The 19896-nt window shown below is 40.0% G+C and overlaps 1 protein-coding gene across 1 annotated transcript in view; it reads left to right on the forward strand.

Moving 5' to 3' along the window:
* Positions 1-12360, forward strand: part of LOC141616817 (ubiquinone biosynthesis O-methyltransferase, mitochondrial-like) — a 45371-nt gene extending 33011 nt beyond the window's left edge. The window contains exons 7-9 of the mRNA XM_074433969.1: positions 9193-9342; positions 11507-11587; positions 11950-12360. Coding sequence (XP_074290070.1) covers positions 9193-9342; positions 11507-11587; positions 11950-12060 — 342 coding nt within the window. The 3' untranslated portion in view covers positions 12061-12360. The remainder of the gene's footprint in view (positions 1-9192; positions 9343-11506; positions 11588-11949) is intronic.
* Positions 12361-19896: the final 7536 nt, after the last annotated feature.

Genomic DNA, 19896 nt, shown 5'->3' on the forward strand with positions numbered 1-19896 from the left:
AGATGACAAAGCTTCATATGTGATCCAATATGCTTCTTCACTCTTGAATGATGCTCAACGGAACTACACCGTCACGGAAAAGGAATTTTTAGCAGTGGTGTATGCCATTGAAAAATTCCGGGCTTATCTCTTGGGTGCAAAGGTCATCATCTATACCGATCACAATTCTATAAGGCAACTTGTAGACAAGAAAGACACCAAGGCAAGGCTCATGAGATGGGTGCTTTTGTTGAGCGAGTTTGACATAGAGATCAAGGACAAGCAAGAGAGTGCTAATGTGGTGGCCGACCATTTGAGTAGGCTTCACATCAATGAAGATCTCGTGAAGACTATGGGAGTAGTTGACGGTAGCTTACCACATGAATCTCTTTATTCCATGAAGGCCGTTGAGCCTTGGTATGCCAACCTTGTCAATTACATGGTCACCAAGAAGTTTCCCACCTCACTTTCATCTAGTCAAAGGAACAAGATCAAGTCCGATTCTAGATTCTATATATGGGATGAGCCATATTTATGGAAAATGTGCCAAGACCAAGTCATCCGACGTTGTGTACCGAATGTAGAAATCCCATCCATCCTAAAGCATTGCCATGAGTACGCTTGTGGGGGTCACTTTGGGCCTCATAGAACGTCACGTAAAATCCTTGAGTGCGGGTTCTATTGGCCCAAGTTGTTTAAAGATGCTCATATTTTCATTACTACTTGTGATAGATGCCAACGTTTTGGCAACATATCACGTAGGAACGAAATGCCCCAACAACCGATGCTTTACTTGGAAATTTTTGATGTTTGGGGAATAGACTTCATGGGGCCATTCCCTAATTCCTATGGATACATCTACATCCTCTTGGCGGTCGATTACGTGTCTAAGTGGGTGGAAGCCATTCCCACGAAATGTGATGATGCAAAGACGGTGCAAGCATTTGTCAAAAGCAATATATTTTCAAGGTTCGGCTTCCCAAAAGCCATTGTGAGTGATAGAGGGACTCATTTTTGCAACAAGGTGATCTCAACCTTGCTTCAAAAATATGGTGTGCTTCATAAAGTTTCTACGGCATATCACCCCCAAACAAATGGCCAAGCGGAAGTCTCTAACCGGGAGGTTAAACACATCTTGGAAAGAACGGTCAATCCCGACCGAAAGGATTGGAGCAAGAGGCTTGAAGATGCTCTTTGGGCTTATAGAACGGCTTATAAGACCCCAATCGACATGTCCCCATATAGGCTAATTTATGGGAAGGGATGCCACCTTCCCGTAGAAGTGGAGCACAAAGCCTATTGGGTGATCAAAGCTTTTAATCAAAATGTCGATGAGGCGGGATTGCACCGGAAGCTTCAAATCCAAGAATTGGAAGAGCTTACGCACAATGCCTATGACAATGCTAGCATCTACAAGGAAAAGGCTCGGTCTTGGCATGACAAGATGGTCACAAGAAGGGTTTTCAAAGAGGGAGAAGATGTGTTGGTTTTTCAAAGTCGCCTCAAGAATTTTCCCGGCAAGCTAAGGTCAAAGTGGTATGGACCTTACAAAGTCAAGAAGGTCTTTCCACACGGAGTGGTGGAGGTGGAAGACCCGACCTCGGGAAAAGTGATAAAGGTAAATGGGCAAAGGTTGAAGAATTACTACAAAGGAATCGAGCTACAAGGCGAAGAGGATCTTCTTTTAGAAGATCCAATTTACAAAGATTGATTCTCCAACATTGACTAAGTCGAGCCATCGACGTTAAATAACGGCAAATTTGTAAATATTCTATCCCAATTTAATTGCTTTCCTAGCCTAGTTTAAATTCCGCAATTTAATTCCGCAATTTCATTTAAATTCATTCCATTTGCATTTGACATGTAAAAAGGCACTTGAGGTTTGTTAAGTGATGTAGTGATTTGCAAGAACCCTCTTGGAAGGCGTGCCCAAGAGGAGATGAGAGTCGGGTTTAATAGAAAAAATGATTGGAAGAAGCTTTGAAGAAGAGATCAAGGGTAAAAGAAGAAAAAAATGAGCTAAATTTGAGTTTTCACAATTAAAAGAGCTGAACACGAAACTGCGAAGGTATGCGCAGCCTGCGCATAGGGCTTGCGCAGGTGCGCAATTTTGCGCATGCATGAACAGTGATTGCGCAGCCTTCGCAGGTCTGTAATCTCGGTTCTTTATCCTTTCTTATCCCGTGTTCAACCCTCATTTCTTACCAAAGTGTTTTCGACAAAACCCGAACATTCATCCTCTCATTCACTCCAAATCCAACCAAATCACTCCATATCAACAACAAACCTACATCTCATCACCAATTTCTTCACCAAATTCGTCCTTGGAATCAAAAACACCATCCAACCTCCCATTTTCTGACAAAAATCCCCCAATTTCCCAAACCCTAGAATTTTTCCGGGTTGATTTGAAGCTTGTTCAAGTGGATTTCTGGGTTATAAAGGGGTTTTTATGCAACATTCTTCAGTATTCAAGCGAGATTGAGGATTTCCGGGAAGGTATAACAACTTTCTTCACTTTCTTTATCTTCAATTTATTCAATTCGATTTCCCTTGTGTAGTTGAGTTGGATTCTTGCTTGTACTTGTTATTTGGGGATTGTTGGCAATCATTTTCTGTTAGGGAAGGCAAATATTCAACAAAATTACCTTAGCTACACAAGATTGTGCTAGTGCACACAAGGTGTTTGTTGAATTGCCCCTTAGAAAAAATTTCAGATTTTTGGTTGTTTTTAAGTGGTTGTTTTTACAATTTTAAAAGAGAACAAGATGGTTTTTGGTCTTGGCAAAGGGAAGTCTAAGAAGAAGGGTGAATCCTCAAACCAACCTCCACCCAATGCACCACCCAAACCTTTTAAGGGGGATGAAGGGTTACCAAACAACCTTAAGACTTACTTTAAGTTCCTTGAGAGTAAGCCCCTACCGATTTCCAAATTCCTTCACCCGGAAACCTTGAGGGATTTGGGTATCTTTGACCACACCCTTGCCTTCCTCACCAAGGTGGGGGGTTAGAGAGGTACATTAACCTTCAACCTCGTACATACCCCGCCTACACCTTAGAATTCCTCTCAACCATCCAACTCACGGGGGAAAGAGGGAATGAGCGGGTGAGCTTTAGGTTGAACAAAACTTGGCATACCATAACCCTTGAGAGGGTGAGGGAAATTTTGAGAATCACCAAACCACCCTCCTCCTTAAACCTACCGGGTACGGCCTTGGACGATACTTGGTTTCCCCTCACGAGGAAAACACCTCGGACAAACAATGACAAGATCTCCTCAATCACAAACCCCCCCATCCGGATTCTTACACGGTTGATTTCATGCTTTTTCTTTACGATGGGGGAACCTACCAAACTCAATGATGGGGTCCGTGAGTGTATGTGGGCGATGTTGCCCGAGGGAGAGGGGGTGCCGGATTGGGCAAGGCTTTTTGTGGTCGGTGCATCTAAGCAACGTGAGAAGAAGGGTAGCATCAATTGTGGAGGTTTGGTCACCCTTTTTGTGGCTAGTTTGGTTGGGGATATTCCGGAAGAACAACCTCAAGTGTGGGGGAATCACCTTTACAATGAAGCGGGGTTGGTAGAGACTCACATGATTCTTCCATTGGATACGGTTCCATGGAGTTGTCATTGGTTGGGGGAGGGGGGTGTACAATACATGAAATTACCTTTGAATGGCCCCCTCCCGAGTGGACCGCGAGCCCGGGACTTCTTTTGTCCCGCCGAGGCCAATCTCCCCAACTCACCCCCACCAAAAATGAGGAAGAGGAGAGCCGTTGAATTTTCCCGTGATCCCCAACAAGAAGAAGAAAGAGAGATTGAGATAATTGAGGGGGGCTTCCATGAGACCCCACACATTCCTTCATCCTCCCAACCGCCTCAAGACACTCCTATGTTTGAGGCCGGGGGTTCCTCAAGTCCACCTTTACCACCATGGCAACACCAAATGTTTAAGTACTTCGAGGAAACCCGGGGGACGTTGGAAGCAATTAGTGGGAGGGTTGAGAGCTCCCATTCTTGGCAACAACAACAAGCGCCAAGATTGGAGAGTTTTGATCAATTTCGAAAATCTTTTGAAGAACATAAAAGGTTAGGAGATGAGGCCGAATTGGCCCAAAGGAAAATTCTTGAAGAGATTGCCAAGAGGCAAGAGGAGTCTCTTGCATGGCAACAACAAAGTGCCAAGGCTTGGGCGGAAAATCAAGCCATGTGGCAAGAGCAAAAAAAGTGGCGTGAAGAAGTGAGTCAACAATTTGGGATGCAAAACGAAAGGCACCACCAATACCTTGAGGACTCTTACTATGACGCTCGAACCCATGAAGACTCCTTTGGCCTTATTCAAGGTCTTTTCGGCATGACTCTTCATCAAAATGAACCAACCTATCACCCCACCATCAATGAAGCTCAAGTCAATACGGCCTACATAAGGGCCCAACAAGAAAGAGAAAGAAGAGAAAGAAGAAGAATGAACCGGGGGGCATATGAGCAAGGCGAAGGCTCGGGCCCCTCCAACTAAAAGTTTGAAGAAGTTGGCACTCCCTCACATTGAGGACAATATGAGATTTAAGTGTGGGGGAGTGAGAAATTGTAACATATGTAAATTGTCTTTCAAGTTAATGCAAATGCAAATGCAAATGAAAAAAAAAAAAAAAAAAAAAAAAAAAAAAAAAATTGAAAATTCCGGCTAGGTGAAAACCCACAAGGGTGGGCACCTAGGCAAGATTGGAAAAGGTGGCCGAGGACGGAATGAAAACCCGAAAGGGCATTCCGGGCAAAATTAAGAATCGAGTTGCGAGCCACCGATGAGAGGAAAGGAAAAAGCTAAGGTGAAAACAGAAAAAGGGCACCTTGGGGAAATGAGGATTTTCAAAAAAAAAAAAAAAAATCGAAAAATTGAAAAATGCAACACCAAAAAGATGGAGGGACAAGAAGGGAGTGATAAGGATGGTCTTGGAAGGAGGCTAGCTTTAGGATTTAATTTCTTTTTGTGTCACAAAATTTTACTTCAAACTGGTGGTTTTTCATGTTGGCTAGTAAGTTGTTGATCTTTGTTGGTGTTTGGCCAACTTAGTAGCATGACTTGCTTTGCTTGGAGTGATAAGGGGGTGATATAAGGGGAAGATGAATGAGTTGGAGGATTGTTTAGGTCACTTTGCTATTGCCTTGGGATAAGGCAAGAGTGACCACTTCTACTTTGGTGATATAAGAAGGGTGGAGTTGCGTGATGAGTCGGCGTTGGTAGTGTGTCATGTCCATGTTTGAGGGAGAAATAAGGCGGGGGAGTGAGTGAAGAGTGGTGTCAAATTTGAGTCAAGTTCTTTTTCTTTTTAATTGGTGGTTGTGTTTTGAGGGAGGTATAAGAAGGAAGAGGAAAGGGAAGAGAGATCATTCGCTCCTACACCCTCTTGTAGACTTTACGATTTGCTTGTTCGGGTTTTGCTCGGGACTAGCAAAAGTCTAAGTGTGGGGGAGTTTGATAGCATTGTATTGTGTCGGTCTAAGAGGGTGATTTTATCACCCTCGCGTCTTTTAATATGGGTCTTTTGGTACACTTTTCCTAGCAATTGGTTATATGGTGGTAACTTGTGCATTTTTACTCGGTTGAGCACTCAATCCTTATGCATGGGACCCGAGCGGCAATAGAGCACCTTTCAAAGGTCAAGACAAGGCACAAGAGGATCACTTGTAACCCGGAAACCAGTTGGGAGAAGTAGGAACGAAGACTAGAAGAAATGAAGGCAATTGAAGAGGTCTAGCTCGTGGAAAATAGAGGTCCAGAATTACGAGCATGCGCTCTGCGCAAACAGAAGTCGCAGTCGCAAAATTGCCTTGAGCATGAACAATGCTTGCGCACTGCTATGGCTACCTTTACGGGTTTTTCTAATCTCCTTTGTGGGCTTCTTAAGTGGAAATCTTTCTAGGTTTTCGTGAAGGCCTATAAATACCCGAGAGTTTGAAGACCTAAAACATTCACCTACCATCATATCATCTCATCTAATCTCATTCTTAAGGGTTTAAGCTTGTAGTAATTTAGAAGAATATTTTGATGCAAAGTTGTAATCTTTCTTTATTTCTTTGGGTTTTGAAGACTATGGAAGGCTAAATCCTTCCCTTCTTGGTGTAATTCATCCAAAGTCTCCAACTTTGGTATTGTAAGACTCTTTTAATCTCCTCTTATTTATCTAATGATCTTTCCTTATGCTTAATTCCTATGTTGAGTAGATAAATGTTAGAATTGATCACTCTTGCATCTTGTTTACCCAATTAGTGCAAATTCTAGAGAAATGGTTTAATCTATCTAGGATTGTTTGGAGCAAGCTTGTTGTATGTTGATTTGGTTTAAAGGATTCATGCAATAAGTAGGAAATTTCATGTCTTTTCTCATTTGTATGGTTTAATCTTGTGAGAATTGATCCTAGCTTCTTGTCTTGGCATATCTTTAGTGCTCATGCTTAACTTGCACTCATGGTTTAATGAATTGTTGGTTAAACTTGAAGAATATACATAGATGGTTTAATTTGTGTATGTTATCATCTTGACTTGAAAGTATTGGGTAGAAATTAAGAGGAGAGTTGTTAAAGAGTTAAACTTTACCATTGTTGGTTACAAAGGAAGAATTGCACCAAGTTTCTTTTAATTATTGAATCATCTCACTCACCAAGTGTTTGTTGTATTGCTTGTTAGACCAAGATTGCAAATTTGACTTTGTTCCATGTTACCAATCAACTCAAAAACCCCCCTTTTCATGTCTCTCTATTGTTTGCCATTGTGAATAACCATTGTTTGTCTATAGCTTTGTCATTAGTAGTCAATAGTTTATATTTCAAGTTTTTAGCTTAAAAGACCTTCTCTTGGGACCGACCCTTACTTGCGCTATATTACTTTATCATTTAGAGTAGTCTAGAGTATAGTTTGGCTTATAAATTGTTAATTTGGTAGGTTAATTCTAGCTTTTTACGACACCTAGTTTTGTACTTATCACTTTTACTTTCTGAATATGTTTTAAATTTTATGTTTTTATATTTTGATACCTAGTTTCTATTTCTAATGGAGCTAAGACTCATTAATCTTCTTTTGAATTATGTAATAGGGCAAAATGAGTCGCTAAACTGGTTTTTTTTTTGTTAGGTGGTTTATGATTTATGTCTATTCAAGATGTTTAATCTCTTGCGATATACTGATACCAGAGTCCATAAGTGTGTTTTATTCGTTTATGAAGGAAATTGGAGCGTAAAAACTTTTTACGATAACGCGGCACTATATTTCCCTCACTTTTAGGGTGTGTTTGGACTTTGGATTGAGGGAATTGGAGGGAGAGGGAGGGGAGGGAAAAGGAAGGGTTCAATTTCCTTTGTTTGGTTACAATATATGGAAGGAGGGAAATGGAATGGGAGGGAAATGGGAGGATTTAATTTCCCTTATTGAGACCAAACTAAAATCTTTCCATCATTGGCAAGATTTGGAAGGAAAACCTTCTTTTGACTCTCATTGCATGAACATCCTCCATCCATTCTATCATCTCTCTCCTTTCTCCCCTTCCATCTCCCTCTCATCATTTTTGTTATCCAAACAACCATAATTTATTTTCTCTCTCCCTTCCCTCCCCTCACTCCTCCTCCCCTCCCTTTCCCTCCTAAAATGGTATCCAAACACACTCGTAGTCACCAAATTAAATTCCTTTCCCCCCTTTCTTTCCTGCTTATCTACTACCTTCATGTAAGACCTTAAGGACCTCACGGGAAGGTAAAATATAACCTGACATTTTTAACATGAATTGTCACTACGTGTTTTTAGGTGTCCTCCTGAATAATATATGGAGTAATCTTTAGTCTGTCTTGTTTCTTATAGTCACAAAAGGAAACAATTTTGTCCAAGCAATATGTTACCATGTTGAATGCCAGCCAATTTGTGCTTGGCGAACAACGGAACAACGCTAAAAGTTTCACCAAACTGCTTGCACTTTTTATGTTATGAAGTAGCAGTCGGTAAACACTCAATATGGTCATCTATAAAGGGCCTCTATGTGTCTTTAACACAGGAGTAACGTGGCCTGTATCTGACACTCCAAACCCCTTTTCATAAATGGAAGCTTTTGATGCATTTAGATTGTGTTGTTTTTAATGTGCAATTGGACTAATAAATGTAATATTGGTTGTGAAGATTCATTTTCCATTGAAGATGCATTATGGGGTTGATAGTATTATGTAGTGTAAAAGGGTACAAGGATGAAGCTGATTTTTGTATATTAAATTGACTGCCTTGCACTATTATTCTGAACTTTGAGGTCAATTTTTTGTTCATTGGATGTACTCTATAATTTGATTGACTAGAGTCTAGCTGTGATGCTCGGACTCGGATACCAGGATCCAACACGGACACGGATCTAAGGGTCCGATCCTTGAAATCTCAAAAACAAGGACTCGGATACAAGGATCCTAATTTGAATTTGGACTCGGCTAATGTTTTATTTTTATGAAAATAAATTGATTATTAGTTAAAAAAGTCAAAGAAAAGAAAGGAAAAGTAGTTTTTTCATGTTTAACATGAATGAAGACTTTATTACAGCATTAAAGTTTATGTCAAGATCACTCTTGATATAGGGCTGCTGTACAAAATAGAGGTTAAAAACAACACTCTCACACCGATTTCTCATAGAAGGATCTGATCCATGTCCGGATCCGTGTCCGGATCCTGTCCACCGGATCCTCAGGGTCAGGTGAAGAGTCTGAGCATCACAGGAGTCTAGTAATACTAATAGTTTTCCTGGTAAGCTGAATTAACTAGATTTAATCGTGAAACTACATTGTGCATGCTATATGATTAAGTAGACCTGCTACAACTCGTGCCCAAATAAATAAACGCGAATATTTAATCCGAATGGACCCGTTCCCATCTGAATATTGGTTGCCTTGAACTGATCTTTACCCTCGATCATTCGATAATAGCACACCTGAACCTGAAATAACCCTACCCAACCCAATCAAACCCGAATGCTAACATATTCGAAACGACCCGTACCGGAACTGACTCGACCCCTATTTGTGATTAGCTGTTTGCTTGGTCTATGCATTTTGCATATTTCACGAGTACCTTTGAAACAAAAAATTGGTGAAGAGATAAAACTAGAATATTGAATCATTTTTGCTTGATGAAATCTATCTTGAAATAAATCTGAGTCCTATCTGGCTAATTTTTTTTTTCTTTTCGCTGAAGGTGATAGAGCACGTGGCTGATCCCGCTGAGTTTTGCAAATCCCTGGCAGCATTAACTGCTGCTAATGGAGCAACTGTGATTTCTACTATTAATCGGACTATGAGAGCTTATGCTGCTACCATCTTAATAGCTGAATACATTCTTCACTGGGTATGATGTTAACTTATCTTGTATCCTATTACAGTAATGTCAGTCAGTCAACTTATATATTTGGCTGATTCTTTGGAAAGTATATCATAAACTATGTTACTGACCCTTCACTTTCAAGGCTGTATTGTGTCCAACATGACGCTCAAAGATATGGGCATGGAATCTGTACCCAACCCTTGCCACTTTTGTATTTCTCTCTAAAAGAGCCAAAAAGGGAGGTCCATGCAATAATAGTAGAGGAAGATGCTATGTATGAAACAAATAGTATAATGATGGAAGTATAACGGAGAATTGGTCCCATGTTTGAAACCCCTACCCCAATGTAGTATTGTTCTTGTGGCTCATTTGACACGAAGAAAAAAAAAACATTTAGGTGTGTTTGGATGGAAGGATTTGGAGGGAAAGGGAGGGGAGGGAATTGGAGGGATGAGAAATCCATTGTTTGGTTAGCAAAAGGTATAGGGATTTGAAGGGATAGGAAAATGGATGCCTCCATTTACCTCCTACAAGGCAAATTATTTCCCCAACAAAGGAAAGATTTGGAGGGAAAATCACCTCCACCATTCCCCCTCCCCTCCCTTGCCCTCCTATTGGGTATCCAAAGAAGGCCTTGGGTGTGTTTGGATGGGGGGATTTGGAGGGAAAGATATGGATGAGAGATCCTTTGTTTAGATAGCAGAATGGGGATGAAGGGATTTGGAGGGGAGGGTCCCTTCTCTAAAACAATTTATTTCCCCTCCAAGAAAGGAAAGATTTGGAGGGAAAATGACCACTCCATTCTCCCTCCCTTTCCCTTCCCTCCCTTTCCTTCCACATTTGGAGGGGAGGGAATGTCCTTATTTTAGTCTCTAATTGGTTGTTTGGATGAAGGGTTTTAGAGGGGGAGGAACGGATATAAAATCCCTTGTTTGGATAAAAAAATGGTGTAGGAGGGAAAATGGAGGGGGAGGGAATTGGGGAGGATCCATTTTCCCTCCCTCAAGCCTAATCAAAATCCCCCCCGTACCCTTCCCTCCCTTTCCTTCTACTTTTACTATCCAAAAACATTCTACGTGTATAGAATTGAGTCATGTCGAGTTAGACACCCACCCGAGTAGAGCTGGCACAAGCTGACCCGACCCGAGGAACCGGACCTGACCCGTCCGAAACCCGACCCGATACAACCCGAAAATTGGGTGAACTGAAACCGGCCCGACCCGATAACCAATAACAAGCTTATTTTTTCCAACCCAAACCCGACCGACCCGTGACCCGATATTTTCTCGACCCGATAATAAACTAGCTTAATAATGGTTTAAATAACACCAAATTGACATTCATCTTAATTATTTTCATTTAAAAACACAACTAAAACACCTACCTATTGTTTAAACATAAAATTACCATCTAAAACTAAATATATAAGATAAAATATATGCTGATAACCTGGCCCAACACTGACCCACCAACGACCCGACTTGCCACCCGTTGATGACCCAACCCGAAAATGACCCGACATGAACTGAACCGACCCGAACCCGGACCGGATATGCCCTGACCCGCTCTGACCCGACCCGTAACCGACCCGAATGACCCGATTGCCACCTCTACACCCGAGTTCGAGTAGCATATATGAGTACTACATACGATAATTCTTACATTGATATTCTGTTTCGTATTAATTTTTTGTACATATAGAGAGAGATGATATCCATATGAAAAAACGGAACAAAGTTTAAAGTGTAATATTAAGCTGTCTCATTGTTGCACTAATGTTTTACTCCCTCTGTCCCGGTCATTTGTTGTCCTTTTCTATTTTGGGGTGTCTCGTTCATTTGTTGTCCTTTCTATTTTAAGAATGAATTTGATGAGTAATTTGATCATTCACACTCAATTTATTCCACTTGTCATTTAGTAATTGGTCCCCTTCCCTTTCCTTGGTCTTTGTGCCAAAACCAAAGGACAACAAATGACCGGGACGGAGGGAGTATAAGCCAAGGAACTGAAAATAAATACTTCGTATTGATTATGAAGTTCTCCACTTCTCCTGTTATTGTTAACTGTTTCAGATATAGTCTCTAAACTGTTAGCCTGGTAAGCTAATGCTGTATTTTGATATTTTTATTTTTATTTTTATTTTGCTCCTCTCGTTTGTACTGTGGCCTAACTTTGCGGTACTCTGTAGCTTCCAAAAGGTACATATGAATGGTCAAAGTTTATTACTCCTGAGGAACTTGTATTAATCCTTCGACATGCTTCAGTCAATGTAAGTGAAATGATAAAAAAAATTACTTTTTTATTGTCCCATTTGACTTTCATAGTTAATTGCTGTCCACTTACACAATTAATTTCTCCAAATGTATGCATAGATACAGCATAAAATTTGTTTATATGATTTCTCAAAACAAATCTCTTTTTAATTTCCACAGAGAATAACATTTTCACATCATCTTTTTTTAAAAAGTTGTAAGCTATTGTACATTTGTGTGAAATAGCGGTCATCACTTTACCACAACAATCACATATGGTAACAATAAAAATGGGATGGAGAGTCATTATTAAATTAGTTTCAGTATGTTTATGCCAAGTGATCTCTGCCTTAGTTGCTGCTATGCTTGCTCATGCCAGGTTGAAGAGATGGCCGGGTTTGTATACAATCCATTGTCTGGAAAATGGCTGCTATCTGATGATACAAGTGTAAATTATATAGCTTTCGCAACCAAAAATCACAACGAATAGTGAGGTTCCCTTTGGTTTGTTCTCGGATTGGGCAACAGTTTTGTAATTTTCAATAGCTGATGGATTTTTAGAAGCCACTAGGAATCGTAGAGGTGTTGAACTGTAAGCTTCATCACTTAGTTAGACTTATAGACTACTCGATCCAAGGTTTCAAATAAAGATTACTAGAAAATATTGTAGTTTGATGAAATAATTGAGGATTTTCTTTTTGCAAACGACTTACTATTATTCTTTGATTTTAGAATATGATGAAAGACAATTTGGCTTGCCAAACTGTTAACTTCTTACTTTGTGATTCAAGTTGTTCAAAGCGTAATTGTTATTTGTTGCCACAAAGCCGTTTTTTTTTTCTACCGAGATGAAGACGTTCTACATCTGACTTCGCTTGTCTATATATGATTTATGAAGGTTGGAACATCAACGGCATTGATATAATGTATGGATTACGATATAATTGTGCATTTCTTGTTTGAACAAAGGAGCAAAAACACACCTGATATTCTCAGGATCCTCCATAACCAGTGGATTTGATCTAATGTTCGTGCATGTTACACAATTTTGGTCTTGTTACGTGATATCAACATTCTCCCTTATAATGCGTCGTGTTTGTTACATGTGCATATACGTCCACATAATCACATTACCCTGAGCAATTGCCTAGTTTATGCCAAGTTAATTGCCATTGGTTCGATAGCAACATTATCCCAAGCTTCCGTACCTCGAGTCTTTGAAGGCTTTTGTTCTTACGTATAGTTCTCAAATGATGCATAAGAAAGATGTCTAACATTCTGTAGTATGTCCAAAGATTGAATTCACTTTCGTACTTTTTAAGTAACCTTACCTTAATGTCAGAATATTTGGTAAACAAATCGACTTTTGTATTCAATTCTTTTATATTTACAATTTGTGCATTGTATATTTATTTACTCATTCAAATAAGAAATTTTTGTGTTTGAAATGGATTTCCCATAGTCAAAAACTTGAACTCCCCCTTCTGCAATTTTATTAATTTATTTACGTATTCCGTTGATCACATCCTGAAAACGCCCTATTAAATGAAGTTGTTGCATTCTTTGTATGTCCTTTGTATTGAGACTATATCTTAGATAAGTCAAAGCTAGTAAATATTGTTAATATTGTTCCTACTTTTATGTTATCCTTTCCTTGTAAATCTCCTAGAATATATGTGCATTAGGTTAGCAGTAGTTACGTAGTCCATGCTTCCTCTGCCTCTAACTCTTCTATATATTGTAACATTGTAAACCTAGTTTATTATTCAATAATACATCAATCATTTACATGGTATCGAGCTAATACGATCCTCACGATCAATCAAATTTTTTTCCTGCTTGTTGTTCACGTCCCTTTCTCGAATCGACCACGATATCCATGGCCAACCAACTTCAAATCGTCAATCCCGACCAACCCAATCACCCATTCACTGTTGTCACCTTTGCCAATTGCATTCAACTCAAAGACTCCGTCACCTTCCGTCAATGGAGATTCCAAGTTCGTGTTATTCTCAACGGCCTTGCGTTATTCTCCTTTCTTGATGGAACCAACCCGGCCCCACCCAAAACCGTCACTGTTGAACCCGTTGCCCCAGCCACCGAATCCACAACCAAAGCCAACCCCGCCTACACCACTTGGTATCGTCAAGATCAACTAATTTTAGGTGCTCTTGCCGGTACCCTTGCTCCCCCAATTGCAGCACTTATCGCCAATGATCCAACCTCCGCTGATGCGTGGAATACCCTCATCAAAACCTTCGCCAATTCGTCTCGTGGACATCGTCTGCAGATTAAAGATCGTCTAGACAACATCTCCCACACCGACAATATGACAATTACTGATTACATGACCGCTATCAAGTCGTGTACCGATGACTTAGCCCAACTTCAACATCCTATGGACATCGACGATATCACTGCCAAAGTTCTTAATGGTTTAAACCCAACCAAATATCGATCCGTTATTGATGTTGTTTGAGCCCGTGATACCCCTATTACCTTTGAAGCCTTACACGAGAAACTCATTCAACAAGAACTCCGTCTCAAAAACGAACAACCCTCTCCTGTTTTCAACCCGTCTGCCCATGCCGCTACCTCTCGCTATAATAATCGTCCCAATTATCAACCTCGTACCAACAATTATACCAACACTTATACCCCGAAGTCCACAAACACACCCGCCCAAAATGCCACCTCTCGCCCCTTTAAGGGTCGGTGTCAATACTGTGCACCGTCGGTCATGTTGCTTCTGATTGTCCCGACCTACAATCCAAATACCCCACCTTCGTATTTCCTACTCGCAAACCCAGAGGACTCACGCCTCAAGCCCACACGGCCTCTTATAATACCACCCAAGGACCCCGCTCTTGGACTGTCGACAGTGGTGCCTCTCACCACATCACTGACGACCTTCAAACCCTCTCCCTTCATCAAGCCTATGACGGCCCCGATGATCTCGTCATAGGTGACGGCTCCGCTCTCCAAATCACTCACACTGGTTCTTTTTCAATCCCTTCCTCCTCTTCCTCCTTATTATTTACTAATGTTCTTGTAGTTCCGAAAATATCTCGTAAATTATTATCTATCTCACAGTTTTGCACCGACAATAATGCTATTGCTGTGTTCTCACCTTCTTTCTTTTATGTTAAGGAAATCCGGACGGGAGCGGTCCTTTTACACGGCCCACTCATTGATGGGACTTACCAATGGACTCCTCCGTCTTCACCAGTCACGACCACGCCACAAGCCCACTCCGTCCTCGCTCCGACCCAAGACTCATGGCATCATCGTCTTGGTCATCCGTCTTCAAAAGTTTTCAGTTTCATTAATTCTAAATTTAATTTACGCATTTCCGATTCGGCACCTTGTATTTCGTGCAACTTAAATAAAAGCCATAAACTCTCTTTTGGCACTTCTACATTACACTCTACTGCCCCATTAGACTTAATTTTTTCCGACGTTTGGACGTTACCCGTCTTGTCTTCTGACTCGTTTAAATATTACATTATCTTCGTTGACCATTTTACACATTATATCTGGCTCTACCCCTTAAAACGAAAATCCGATACTCAAACTACGTTCAACAAATTTCGAGCTCTAATTGAGAAATACTTTAATAAACCTATACGACAATTCTACTCCGACAATGGTGGCGAGTACACCACCCTCACGCCTCACCTTAACCTTGATGGTATCATGCACTTAACATCCCCTCCTCACACCCCGGAACACAACGGCTTTGCTGAACGGCGGCATCGTCATATCGTCGAAACCGGGCTCTCCTTGCTCACTCACGCACGCCTTCCTCTAGCCTTGTGGCCTTATGCCTTCTCTACTGCTGCCTATCTTATTAATCGGCTGCCCACACCCTCTCTCGCTAATCAGTCCCCTTATCTCAAATTATTTAACACTGAACCCAATTATCAAAAGCTTCATAATTTTGGTTGTCTATGTTTTCCATGGTTGCGACCTTACAATTCCCATAAACTACAATCTCGGTCTATTGAATGTATTTTTGTTGGTTATTCAACTACACAAAGTGCCTATTTATGTCTTGACCCGAAGACATCGCGTGTCTATGTTTCTCGTCATGTCAAGTTCATCGAACACGAGTTTCCGTATACCCGTTTACTTGAGCTCCAAACGACACCACACACACTATCCCCTAATGATTGGTGTGCCTTTACTATCCCTATACTCCCTGTCACAGCTCAGCCTACCCAAAACTCCTCTCCCTTAATTCCTGTAATTCCCAACCCGACAGCAGCTGCCCAACCCAACCCGCCTAATCCTCCCTCGTCCTCCTCAACCCCTGCCACCTCCCCTGTTTCCCCTGCCACATCATCCCCACCCCCACCTCCTCCTCCGCCACCTCCCCCACCACATACCCATGGAACACGGCTCTCGAACAACATTCGTAAACCAAATCCTAAGTACACTAAACAAGCTCACCTCGCCACTGTTCCCTCCCCTTATATCACCCCCTCCACGGTTAAGCAAGCCCTTGTCGACCCCCTGTGGCGAGCCGCGATGTAGCTCGAATTTGATGCTCTCACCCGCAACTCTACTTGGTCCCTTGTCCCACCCGAATCCATCCCAAATACCATCGGTTGCAAGTGGGTATTCCGCACTAAATACAACCCGGATGGAAGCTTGAAACAACACAAAGCTCGTTTAGTTGCCAAAGGCTTCCATCAACGACCCGGTCTCGATTATTCCGAAACCTCAGCCCAGTAATAAAACCCACCACCATTCGCCTTATCCTCTCTCTTGCAGTCACTAATGGTTGGTCGATTCGACAAATTGATGTGAATAACGCTTTTCTCCAAGGTACGTTACATGACTCCGTCTACATGGTTCAACCACCAGGTTTTGTTGATCCTACAAAACCGAATTTTGTGTGTAAATTACAAAAGGCAATTTACGGTCTTAAACAAGCACCTCGTGCTTGGTACACGGAATTACAAAATTATCTTATCGCCTATGGCTTCCGCAAGTCTATTTCCGATGCGTCGCTGTTTATTTTTAATCACAGTAATATCAAACTATTTGTCCTAGTTTACGTTGACGATGTTATTATTACTAGCTCCGACACCTCCGAAATATCGAAATTTATCACTGCTATTTCCAATAAATTCTCTTTAAAAGACCTTGGTCCCCTATCCTATTTCTTAGGTGTCGAAGTCACCCCGACATCAATGGGTCTTCATTTAAATCAATCAAAGTATATTAGTGATTTATTAAGTCGATACAATATGAGTGACTGTCGACCCTCCACGACCCCGATGCTTACTCATCCTACGTTAACTCGGCTTCTAGACAAACCTACCCATGATATCACCAACTATCGTGCTATCGTTGGGAGCCTACAATATTTATCACTTACCCGTCCCGACATTGCCTTCCCCGTTAACCGATTGGCTCAATTTCTTAATCACCCCACCGAGACACATTGGGTAGCTCTTAAGAAATTGCTTCGATATCTACAAGGCACGGTTCACCTTGGTATTATGTTGCGGAAAGACAGTCCCCTAACCCTTCATGCCTACTGTGATGCGGACTTAGGGGGCGACATCGATGATTATGTATCGACAACAGGTTATCTAGTTTTTCTAGGCACTAATCCGGTCTCATGGTCATCTAAAAAGCAACGAGCCTTATCTCGCTCATCAACCGAAGCAGAATATCGAGCAGTAGCAGATACTAACGCTGAAGTACTATGGCTCAAATCGCTACTGTCTGAACTGAAATTATGTGCTACTAGTTATCCCGTAATTTTTTGTGATAACTTGGGTACAACTAATTACTCAACAAATCCAATTTTTCATTCGAGAATGAAGCACTTGGCTCTCGCGTTTCACTTCGTCAGAGAACAAGTTCACCTCAAAACAGTCCGAGTCCAGCACATTAATGGTGACGATCAATTGGCAGACTCGTTAACTAAGCCTCTGCCCAGGCCGCGGCATTCTTCGCTAACCTCCAAGATCGGACTTACTCTTCGACCGTCAATCTTGCGGGGGCGTATTGAGACTATATCTTAGATAAGTCAAAGCTAGTAAATATTGTTAATATTGTTCCTACTTTTATGTTATCCTTTCCTTGTAAATTTCCTAGAATATATGTGCATTAGGTTAGCAGTAGTTACGTAGTCCATGCTTCCTCTGCCTCTAACTCTTCTATATATTGTAACATTGTAAACCTAGTTTATTATTCAATAATACATCAATCATTTACACTTTGAAGAACAAAATTTGTGACCCTAGCTCGTCAAACCATTATTTTGAAATGTAGGTTTGTGAATTGTGATATGGAGAAAGAATGATAGATGAACATCTCAACCAAAATCTTAAGGTGATAGGTTGAGGCTTAATAATTATATTTACAAAAATTCTACCGTTCTCCCGGAGAGTACTGTCTTCCCGGAGGACGGTAGAATTACTCTTATATTTATATCCGGTTAGAGAAAAGGTTGATACAAGTATTATATAAATGATAAATTCTATTTTAGGAGATAAAAATATGGATAAGTTTCACAAGAACTCCCGAGAGACGGTCTCTCAATAACGTTATTGAGATATCTCTCACATGATGGGATGATGGACCCACCGAATTTCTTTTTTCCCTATTGTGTCTCCCACTAAATTAGTGGGGGCGGTCTCTCATGAGACCTACTGGATAAATTTAGGTGTTGTTTGGCCAAGCTTTAAAAGTATTTTTGTAGCTGAAAAAGTAGTAGCTAGGGCAAACACCCTAAATTATGGAGTTTTAAAACTACTTTAAAAAAATCAAAAACTCATAACTTACTCACAAAGTAGAAGTAGGTATTTTCTACTTCTACTTTTCACATAAAGTGCCAAAAATTCATTATTTATGCGCTTTTTTTTCTTTCTAGGAAACCATTACTTCTTTATACATGTTGTACGACACTTGTACCTCCATTTTTTCTCTTCTCTGTACAATATTTGCTTCTTTCCTCTCACATACACCATCAAAGTACTAGGGTGTGTAAAATTGTAGTTTTGATTTGCTTCTCACACAATATTGGTTGGCATAATTTTGATTTGATAAGGGTGTGTAAAATTATACGGAGTACGAAGTAAATTGAAGGGTAATTATATCAATATCAATATATATACTTAAAAGATGAACTTTTGAAGCGATTTCATTGGATATTACTTTACGAGCAATGTTATTGGCTATAACTTTTACATATTATCTAAAGAATAAACTAATAACTTTATAATTAAAATTTAAGAGATAAATATCTTTATAAAAAATATATCCACACTAAAATAGATAGGAATATATAAGTATAAAACTGATAAGACTCATAGCTATTTACCTAATTAATTGTGTATATATACTTCTTCATTGTCTCCACGTACAACAACCCCTGCTTCTTTTCATGATTGGTTTTTATTTATTCGTTTTTTTTACTCTAATGTTGTAAGTTAGTATCATTTTGTTTTTGTTATGTAAGTAGTAGGTACTAATGTACTATGCATACTTATCAAGCCAATTAATGACTTCAATTGAAATACACAAATTAAAGAATACTCCCTCCATATCACACCAATGGTAACATGGACCCACTTTTTTCCTCACAAAAAATGGGTTCATGTTACCATTGGTGTGGTATGGAGGGAGCAGTAGATTTGCGAAAAACAAACAGGTGGACTTCAGTTGAGCAACATGATTTGGTAATTATTGTGGATGTGAACGACATATTTTTCATTGCTTCTTATTTGTTAGTGTTATTAGTAACATTATTAGTTATGTACTTGTAGTTAATTGATCACAAAGAAAATTTTGAATTTAAGATCAAATCATTCATTAGTTGAGAACTCAAACAGAGTTTTGGATGTGACATGCCTAATATTATAGTCAATTTTGTTGTTTTTGTTGCTTCAACTTTTAGATGATTGAATATGTTATACTCTCTCTTTTTCGGTCAATAATTTACATTTGCTTTATTTTCCCCTCACAAAGTAAAGTAAGTGTAAACTATTCTCTGGGACAAAGTTAGTATTTCTTTTGAAACATTGTTTGACATTATTTATTTTTTTTACTTGAGTAACTTTTCAAATGATATTAGAGTTTTATGTTCTATAAATTACTTAAATATGAAAATCAATATATTTACAAGAATTTAACATAAGAAAATATAAAAGATAAATTTTGGTTGAAACTAACTCCTACAGTTCTACTTATGCGTCTTACTACTACTACTACTACTACTATAATTTAACATAAGATAATATAAAAGATAAAGCTTTGGTTAACGCGAATTCTCAGTTTGGTGTAATTTTATTTTCGTCAAAGTCCA

This window comes from Silene latifolia, chromosome X, assembly GCF_048544455.1.
Source record: "Silene latifolia isolate original U9 population chromosome X, ASM4854445v1, whole genome shotgun sequence".
Classification (NCBI taxonomy): Eukaryota; Viridiplantae; Streptophyta; class Magnoliopsida; order Caryophyllales; family Caryophyllaceae; genus Silene; species Silene latifolia.